Raw genomic sequence first — 10,374 nt, 5'->3', positions numbered from 1 at the left:
CTTAAAATTAATTCATTAGCTATTGTGTTTATTTGTAATTAGTTTTATTTTGATTTCTATGTACCAAAAAATATTATGAATTGTTGTTATTATAAAAAAAAATTTAAAGGAATAATTGTTATCTTGATTAATAGAGTCAACTTATGAGAAAAGAAAATTATTTATTTCACAACATAATATGTTAGTGACTATTTTTGAAACTTTAAGATAGTTTTTTGATATTTGATTAATGAATCAAAGAACGTTAAAATTTGTTAAAAACATCCCCCCAAAAAAATATTTTTCATGAATCATAGTTAATCAAATCATACCAAGTAACAATTTTATTCCAGAAAACAATCCACAGATCACCGTAACAATAGATGAATAGACGAATTTGCAATATTCATGATTTTGACTCCTCGCCGTAGCTTACCAGAGTGAGATGTATATCCCCAGGCTTTAGGACATCACAAGAAGAGCCCTAAGAACTGCCAAATATAAAAATATTGTTGTGCTTTAACGGTTTAATTCCTGAGAGAACAAAGAAGCAGTGGTAGAATTTTAATGGATTGCAATATAAAGTTCCTAAATTTTGATAGGAATAGCAGAATGGCAATAGACTAAATTTACATTGGGAATCCCATCCTTCTAGTTAATTTATTTAATTTTCTATTCCCATCTCTATCAGATGAAAAGTATTCAATCTTTATTTTTATTTTTAAGGATTTAAATATATATATATATATATATATCACTCATAAAACTCATTTGACAGTGGAAAAAAGTAACTTGAAAATTAAAAATCTTTTATTCTTTAGTTAAAAAAAAAAAAATGTCTAAATAGAAAAAACAAGATTCTATTTACACAGAATAAAACATTTATTTAAAATTCTGAACGAGTAAAAATTATCAAAACTCATACCTCCCTCCGAGCGAACAATTTTCTCATCCATACATAACCTGCCCTATGTAAAACAATTTAATGTCCAATCTTGTCCCAATTAAACAGATTTAACGGATAATCTTAGTCATAAACCACAAGCAACTGGAAGTGTACAGTATGATGTTAAGCAACGGACATCATGTCTTAATTATTAATCAGAAGTCTCCTGAGTTATGATTAGAGCACAAAAGAGTGCACTTATAAATCCATATTTTACGCGAGCTGGTAGATCAAACATGCCCCTTCTCAAAGCATAAGACCATTGAGAGAAAAAATAAAACAGATCACCCTCAATATCCAATTTGAACAGATTCACTATTTCCCTGCAAATTATGCATCCTTGTTCTGAGTTTACACTGTGTAGACCAATGGTGAAAAGGGGCAGATTTGGTTAATGAACACTCAACTCAGCGAAATCTAAAGTTCAAGAATCTTCGATACCATAACAATGGTACAGTAATACATGGCTAAGGTAATCAAAACAAAAAATTAATAAGAGGGCTATAAGCTGGGTTGATGTAATAAACATGCATTCTGCCTGCAAGTGAAAATTACAGTCAAGGATCAACATATTATACTAACTTGGGAAAAGGCCCAATAAGTGACACTACGAGAAAAATAATTTCTTCCAAAACTAAAAGAGAAAGCCGGAGCAGACCGGAATAGAGTATCCTGGAGCCATGGCCGCCTCACTCGAACTTTATCCTGTCCATATCGGTTATCACCCCTTCAAGCTGTACGTAAAATTCATCTCAGTTTGAAGCTCTCCTTTGATCATCTGTAAGTACGAATGAAATAAACAATTTTTTACCTTGACAATCTGCCGCAAAAAATAATCCCCATATCTTGTGACTGATTTTGATTCAACTACATGGATTGTGTCCTGCAATAACAGAAACGGGGTAATGAGACCCCAATATCAGCATATTTGAATCATCTCTAACAATCATCGAGGACTCTTGTCAGCAATTTAAGTCTCACTACAGTAGTGTATGAAAGCAAAAATCAATTTGCGCAACTGAAAGAGGAAGCAAGCCACGGTCATTCTGGCTGAAACTTCCATTTGTCAAGTTTTCTTGTGGAAGAATGTGGCTGAAAATCCCAAATGTTTTGGGATCCACCAAGGCCATTCAAGTGAGTTACTGAGATTAGGCTTATATATGCTCTTTGAGTTATTGAATCGTTCCTTAGTAAACCTTGTAAAAATTCATGAACGGCCACAAGAGAATGTAGCTGTGATGAAGAAACTAATAAATTCTGAAGTATCGACATACATCATCAATGTAGAAATCAATATCAGCATTAGAGATGATTTTTCCCTCAGAATCAACAGCATGAGTTTTATGCTTGTATGACATCAAAATTGTCCTGCCAGGCAAGGACACAGGAATCAGCTCAAAAAGATCATACCAAGGTATATGTATTTAATCATGAAAAGTGAATAAAATATTTAACCTGAGTGTGGATTCCTCCACTTCCATGTAAGTTGCAAGCTTCCCAAGGGAGATTGTCGAGTACACTTTCAAGAAGGACCGAACACCTGATAACAACTGTTGCTGCTTGACTTCATACAAGAACAGCTTCAACTGAAGTCTGTATGCATCCTACAATAAAATCCCAATTTCATAAATGATCCAGGTAAAAAGAGGTAGAGATAAGAGAAATTGTCTGAATCATAACATTGCAAAGCAGTCAAATATCACATGCATCTAGCATCATGAAGAATATCTGCACCTGAAAAGCACTTTTTTATGATAAGCAAAGTTTCACATAAATTAATATTAGATAAAGGAAAAGACAATTCAACATAATAGAAACAACCTTCAGTTTGTTTGAGTCAATATGTAAGCAGTCGTATCAAAGAACTCTACGAAAATCTATGCCTTCTTAAGCGAATGGCTTCTGATCAATAAAAGCAAGAACAGAACTGTCTTCAGCATGTGAATCAAATGAGGGAGAAACTGCAGCTTATTAACTTTCTTTTTATAAAAAAATAAAGATAATATACTAACATATTGAGCATACAGACTCATGATAGTGGTTCTGACTTCAAATAGAGCCACACGTAGTATGCTAACATATTGAGCACAAAGAGCTAAATTAGCAAGTGCACTATTAAGAAGCTGATGCACATGCCCGCCAAGACTAGAGTAATATTTTTTTTCTCAATTGCAAGGAATTAGATCAGATTTTTCCTGATCCTGGATGTCTTACCTAGCTCCACAACACCTTCCCCCACCCAACAGCTTCCTCCTCTGAAATAGAGGATATATATATATATATATATATATATAGAAAAAGGTTATCAAATGAAGGTTCTTCTATCTATGAATTCCCAGTACTCCCAACTCCAGAGTGTAAAGAATACATCTACCAAACAACTGACTTTTGGGTGGAGGAAAACAAACAGCCTCACTATCTGTTGCTTCCATGAAATGTAGTACACACCAAGGGTCCCATTTCTGACATTCTAATGGAAATTCCTGTATTATAATCACCTTCCAATATTTATCCATCTATATCTGATCAAGTAACCCTTATTGAGACCATTGAAGCTGCACTGCCTTCAATCCACAAGCAGGTAGCCTTGTAATGTTGCTATGCCAGGAAAATCACAGAGGCAGAATGCACAATTGAGTTGAAAGAGCAACTAACTCTGAAGGGATCCCTCGCTAACACCTACAGAGATTGAAAGGAGTATTCCACCATATCAAGCAGACCATTAAGTCATCCTTCCCAGACTATTTCCCTAACTTAAACTGAATAGTGATGATTGTTCAATTTAAAATCCAAGTAAGATGACGTTGTAGATAAGTTTGGAGAGAACGCGGATTTATTGCAACAAAGGAAAAATGTTATGAAGTTGAAATCGTTGTGCAAATTAAGAAATAACCAACAAAAATCCAAGGATAAAATTCATATGCTTGCCAAGAGAGGATACTGATAGTTCATATGTTCCCCATAAGAAATAGGCAAGGATAATATCATATACCTGATTGTAATTTACTAGAGGTTCCTCATAATTTGGAGGGGAGGGAGTAATGAATTTGGGGCATGCATATGAGAATAGCTCATCATAAAGGGCAAACGCCTCATCATCATATCTCTGCATCCTTGACATCTTTTCACCATATTTCTCCCGCAACTGCAAGTTGACAGTCTCATCAACAAGCTTCGCCTGGGGGCAAAGTGAGAGACAAATTGCCAATAAAGCATACATTTGCTCATTCTTCTTTAGTATCTGTTCATATTGTGGGGACTTCTGGTGATATTGCTTAATCTTGTAAATGTATAGAAGAATCTTATTAAATTCTCGAATTGCCTCTACGTACCTGCAAAACAGGCAATAAATGTGTTACACTAACTTAGACGCATATGCAACCAAAATCCTCTTGTCCACAGACAACAACACAAGTCCTAACAATTACAAAGGAAGCAATGGTGAGAAAAAAAGGAGCGTTAAAAAGAAAAGATACCTAATCACATGAATTGTCTCTGAAACAGAAATAACAAGATCCTATAGTTTTTCTGATCAGACAAATTACAATTTATTGTGAATATGAGACTCAAATCAAAGAAAATTAGAACAAAGAATCCAAGTCTTACCAAAAGGGTTTGACAACTGTGAGTATGGGATAAACAAAAGCCACCATGACAGAGGAACCAAACTTATAAAACAGATAAAGGGATTAAACATTGCTTTTACTTAATCTTGCACAGAGATAAAATACCAAATAAGCAATAGACGCAATTGAAGATCACTTTTATGTGGAAGTAACTTAATGCCAGAACAAAACCACCATCAAGGCCTAATATCATCACATAAAAACCCATGATTTGGGGGGGTTTCACCAGGATGTATGGTGCACAAGTCTCTATGTGTTATTATCAATAGATGAAAAGAGGAAACACAAGACACCTAAGAAAGCCTAATTGCCAGTGAACTAAAACGCGGCCTAGGCGGCCGCCTAGCCACGTGAACCGCCTGGCCGTTTGTGGTTGCGTGAACCGCTTGGCCGATTGTTTTTTCCCTTTCTCTCGCGCGCACCACCACCGACTGTCTATTGCAGAGTCGCTGTCACCGTCGCCTCTCTCGTGCTCGCATGCCGCCACCGTCTCTTGCAGTTGCAGAGTTGCTGTCACTGCTTTCCATTCCTGTAAGCCTTCTCGTCGCACGCCGCCGCCGCCTGTCGTGAACGGTGGACTCGCAGCAGCAAGCAGCAAGTTGCTGCTCCTTGCTGCAACACTGAGTCTCGTCAGTTTAATATTTGCTCGCACCCCAGTCGTCTCCTTGCTGCTGCCTTTGTTAATATTTCAAATATTTTAATATTTACAAGCAACAAGTGTTGTTACATCATTTATTTTAATATTTGTTAATGTATTAATAAAAAAAAATCTAGGCGGCCTAGGCAACAGTTTGCCGCCCGACTAGCGCCTTTTAGAACACTGCTAATTGCCAATTGGAAATTTTGAGGAAAAGAATGACAGCTAACCTTTCTGATCTAATGAACTATATAATAGTTATTAACTACAACAACTCCAATTTACCATCAATAATCATACGGAGCAGATCACATAGCGAGATCTAGTAGCAACATTTATGAGACTTCTGTATGTCTGTAGTCTCTGACCAAAAGAATGCAGTTTCCTGAGCACATTACATTTATGCTCTGAAAACCGTAAAGACTAGAAAACATATAACTACATTTGTTTTAAAAAAATAATTGAAGTTATGAGCGAATCCTGAACCCTATGTTTGGATGGGGTATGGGAGGGTAGGTGATGAAAGGTATCCTCCCCTCCCCTCCCCTCCCATGCCTCATTTCTCTGTACACAATTTAGGCTGTAGGGAAGGGGTGGTAAATGAATAATAATCTTTGATTTAATTTTACTATTTTATCCTTGGTAGCAATGGTAAGGTTGGTCATTTGTGACTAGAAGGTTTTGTGTTTTAGTTGTAGAAAGTTAGAAACAGTTTCTTTGCAAAAATGTACGGGGAAGGTTGCATTCAAGAAATGACCCTTGCAAAGCATGGAGTCTCACGCACTAGGGACACCCTCTTTATCCTCACTATTTTTACAAAAATCTAATATTATATTGAACCCAACTAATAACTTATAATTACTCTTTATAGTTTGTATGAAATATCTTGTGTATAAAAATCCAAAAGCCATCTGAATTTGGATTGCTTCCACATAAACGTTATCTATTATGGTCTCATATGGAGTAACATTTGTGTGTGAAATGCAAAGATCTATCTTTTGAGTTTTGCACAGTAGATTTCACTACAAACTAACATTTTTTGTTTACATGCCTAAATATAATAAAATGATTAAGATATTAAATTTAAGTTTTTGGATTTTTACGACTCAATAATAAGTTAAAATGAATTATAATTAAATTCAAATTTTTGTACCTTATAATTTATTATGTATGTGAAGGGCATAATTGTCACTTTAATATTATTACTGTGTCATTCCCTCCCATCGCATTCTCTATTCACATTCTCTGTTTCCCATAAAAGGAAATAGTGACAACATTTAATTCCTTTACCCTTCTGTTGTTTTCCATTATTTATCCTTAATTCTTTTACCCTACCCCTCCAAAACAAAGTATACACAATAATCACAAGCTTTATCCCACTAGGTGGGGTCGGTTACATAAATTCTAAATCTCCAGCCATCTCTATTCATGGGCATATCGTCTATAAGGCCACCATATCCTATGTCATGTCTACAGGTCTCCCAAACAAATCATAAGTATTTGAAGTTAAAAAATGATGTACAACCAGATACAAGAGCAACAGAGGCAAAATGGGAACTCTAGATATGCTGATTAATATATAGGTCAGTTATTGATCATTGTTATCTAAACATATAAAGTAATATGGTCCCAATTATTTCTCAAATTCCAAACACAAAGACTGCAGCAAGCTGATATTAAATTCTTTATATGTACTAAAATATCTGGTTTTTGGTTTCAAAAGTATATCTTGGATGAGCAACAAATGCATAAAGGATTTAACATGATAAACATATAAGCATACTGTTAGGATTTGCATTAGTTAAGCATTCTAATCTCAGGAGAGGGCCTTAGAATGTAGTTGGGAATAATTTTGTATGTTTATATTTTATGTGTTTAAAATTGTAAGTTATTTTCCAGTAGTCCTTTAATTTCTTTCTATTTGCATTTAAGTCCTGTAGTAACCACCTCTATCTCTTATAAATAGAGGCGGATAGGTTCCGGAGAGGGCATTCAGCATTCATTCTTCTTGTTTTATCTTGCATGGGCTCTATAGAGAATTGAGAGAGAGCTTTGCTCGGTCCTTTGTATTCTCAGGAAGAGAGGCTATTGTTCATAGCCAAGAGTGTGTAAGAGGGGGTGTTGTATCCTATTGATTTCTAGTGGATTCTGTCTCGGTCATCGGCAATCTAGATGTAGGGCATTTCATGCCTGAACCAGGATAAGTTCTTGTCTCTTTACTTTCTGTTATTGTTTCTGATTTACTCTAATATCTGTTATTCTATTATTGTTCATATCGGGTGAGATTTGGTTGTGAGAGAGTGATTTCTTGTGTGATAATCGATCCTAGATTCAACACATACCTCCGCAACATAAGATTGGCAAAACCATAATGATATATGGTCGTGATGTGGCTACCAATAACACTAGTGTACACTCCTTGTTGGCTTATGTCAATGGGCATCAAGCACTTTAGCCCAGTATGATAATCACCCAAAAGACAATGGACACGAAGCAAGCCCACCATGCTGAAATATCCTAGGACTTTCAAGACATTGCTGCCACCACTGTAATCATATCCATCAGTAGCGGTGAACTGCTCAAGGCCTTCCTTCTCCTGCTCCAGGATTTGCATGATGTTGGATTTCTCAACAAGTGCTTGCAAAAAGTTTAGCACGCCGTACACATTCCAGGCCTGTAAATAATGAAAGAAACATATTTATTTAATTCTAATTTCACAAACAAGCTTATGGCAATTTTACAATTGAATAATGCAAACATGAAATAAGAATAGGAAACCACAAATTAGTAGAGGACTATCTCTGCATTAAAATCTTAACACTTAAAATGTAAAGGCATGATTGGAATGAACTATGAAGTCAGCAGAAATTAGGTGAAATGAGTCAAAGACTTTAAACCTCTATTTCAACATTAAAACCTATAATCTGCAAGAGAAAAGCACATGATCTCGTCATGTGAGAACAAAGCATTGATAAATTTCTGTATCTCTGTATAATCATCCAAACTAGCTGGTGTTCAGTGTCTAATGTATATGCATACATGTCTGCAAATGTCCAAAAGCATGCACAAATATACTAATAAATTTAGCCAGATGGTAGATTCATGTATAACATGTCTATAATGTTCGATATTACCATTTTAACCTTCTCTGGTCACAATTATTTCTTTTCACAAGCCAATATATCTACTATCAACATTGTCCACTCCAACCAGAGGCCTTATAGGGTTCAAAAACAAAAAAAGTTAACGGATTATTAAAAAGACCAAGTTTCATTACTCGAATGGAAGACTTTTAAGGCAACATTCAAGTCCCTTCTCAACTTAGATACTTTCATGGAAGACATGAAACCGAAGACTAAGCACTCTAGATGCACCTTACACTTTAAAAGGCATGTCTCCTTGAAAATTTAAACTAAATACTTGCCAAGAATTCCCACCTCAATTTCCAATTTATTGAATGCCAAATTCTTCACATGTTGCAAATATGACATTGCAGGCTTAACAATTCCATACATTCAGCGATAAAAAATTCAACCAGAATACCCCCAACAAACAGGATAAGAATATTGCCAATAAATAATGAAATTATTGGATTTTTAACTTTTACAAAACTTCATCTGCTAAAATAATTTTTTATTCAAGTTTTGCTACAAGGATGCAATAGAAAAACATTGATGAAAAGAGAGGAATATACCTGATCATACTGCCTCAGGAGAGCAATCTCCTGCTCAGTCTTGTTCTTCATCTTTGCCCGATATTGACAAAATGACTGAAACTGGTATACAAACTCATCCACCATGTCCCACAACCACTGGTTCGATAGCTGCATGTTCACCACACCGTGCAGCACCACCTAAATACAATACAAAGTCAACATATAAATGCAAGTCCATGCCTTGCACATAACACAATTGATTTGAGACTCAACCTAGGCATCCATTATGAACAAATAACATAACATGCATGTAGCCAAACTGTCAGATACCCATGTAAAGGGGACATCAAATGGGGCGTTCCTAAAAGAAACTCCAATAACTATGCCAGGCACAAAATTGTCTAAACAAAGGGATACTGAGTGTATATAGATCGTCCGGCAACTTGGATACTGACAAATAATGTAAAACTTTGACTATTATAATTGAGTGCGGAACTAGCAACACAAAATACCCGTCCGGACATAAAAGAAACTGTAACCTCTATACAAGAGTCTGAATGTTAGCTATTCAATCATCAGATGCGTGTGTTACAAACATACACAAATGGATAATTAGGCAAATTAATGCTGTGTTCGACCAGTGATTTGCGAAAGGAAGATAAAAGTAAAAGAAAAACGCATACATATACATATTCTTTTTTTGCCAAAAATTCCCACTTCGATACATAATCCTAAAATTGGTGGGTGTCCATGCCTGGAATAAACTGCAGTAATTGTCCCAGGAATCAATGCGTTGCTTGAGCGTGGGGGAGAGGCGGGCGTAGAGGTGGCGGAACCACATCTCGCGGTAGAGCAAGCAGAACACGTGGTCGTTGTCGACGTAATGCGCGACGGCGTCGACGGAGGGCCAAGGCGTGTCCTTGAACATCCGGTCGCTCAACGTCTGGAACGACGTCTCATACATCTGGTGGATCTCGTAGACATTCTTCTCTCGGATGTGGCGGTAGAGATGTACCACGAAGGACTTCACCGAGTCAGGCACGAAGTTGGGGTCGTACCCCACGGAGGAGTCCGACGCCGGCTGGCCGTAGCCGGCGGCATCTTCGTAATCATATGATGCCGCCATGGATTCCGATGGGATTCGAGGGAAGAGAGAAATGGGGAGAGAGGGAAGTGACTTTGGCAGACTAGGGTTTTTGTGGAGAACCCGCTGTGATGTGATGGCTTGGCAAAACCTCGTTTCCTAGCGTCCTTTGGTTTTGTTTTTTCTTTTTAATGTTGAAATCTGGAAAATACTAATTTTATTGTTTTCTTTCGCAGTTTCATAATTTCAATTCTATAATTTTAATGATTTTAGCTTCATTATTTTGTTTGGAATTGTATTCTTATTTAAAATTAAATTAAATAAATTATTTTATCATGTTTCCGTAATAAAATAAAACAAATTCATATGATACAATATTTAATATTTGATTTTAATTTTGAACCATTTTCTTCAAAAGAAATAATTATGAATTTACATGTTTTTGTA

General features: G+C 36.0%; 1 protein-coding gene across 2 annotated transcripts; it reads right to left on the bottom strand.

Annotated features, from left to right (window-relative positions):
• Positions 1-1,216: 1,216 nt before the first annotated feature.
• LOC127810398 (uncharacterized) lies at positions 1,217-10,074 on the bottom strand. Of its 2 annotated transcripts, XM_052349875.1 has the most exons (9): positions 9,598-10,074; positions 8,883-9,041; positions 7,531-7,862; positions 3,918-4,257; positions 2,381-2,529; positions 2,200-2,293; positions 1,737-1,808; positions 1,584-1,659; positions 1,217-1,463 (listed from the first exon to the last, which is right to left on the bottom strand). In XM_052349875.1, exons 1-8 carry the CDS (start codon positions 9,967-9,969, stop codon positions 1,615-1,617), a joined length of 1,563 nt encoding a protein of 520 aa, XP_052205835.1. In that variant the 5' UTR covers positions 9,970-10,074; the 3' UTR covers positions 1,217-1,463; positions 1,584-1,614. The 2 variants fall into 2 exon arrangements, with proteins under 2 accessions (XP_052205835.1, XP_052205827.1); XM_052349867.1 differs by having other exon boundaries at positions 1,217-1,659.
• Between the last annotated feature and the right edge of the window lie 300 nt (positions 10,075-10,374).

This window comes from Diospyros lotus, chromosome 1, assembly GCF_014633365.1.
Source record: "Diospyros lotus cultivar Yz01 chromosome 1, ASM1463336v1, whole genome shotgun sequence".
Lineage (NCBI taxonomy): Eukaryota > Viridiplantae > Streptophyta > Magnoliopsida > Ericales > Ebenaceae > Diospyros > Diospyros lotus.
Note: the sequence above shows the minus strand (reverse complement) of the source record. Positions and strands in the feature narration are given on the sequence as shown.

Bases quoted from the DNA above. Each gene is read 5' to 3' on its own strand.
- LOC127810398 (XM_052349867.1), bottom strand. From the start codon at position 9,969: ATGGCGGCATCATATGATTACGAAGATGCCGCCGGCTACGGCCAGCCG. The intron at 9,042-9,597 runs GCATGGACACCC...TATTGTATTTAG, and splicing joins ATTACTGCAGTTTATTCCAG to GTGGTGCTGCACGGTGTGGT. The intron at 4,258-7,530 runs GTATGTGTTGAA...CCTGTTTTGCAG, and splicing joins GCCAATCTTATGTTGCGGAG to GTACGTAGAGGCAATTCGAG.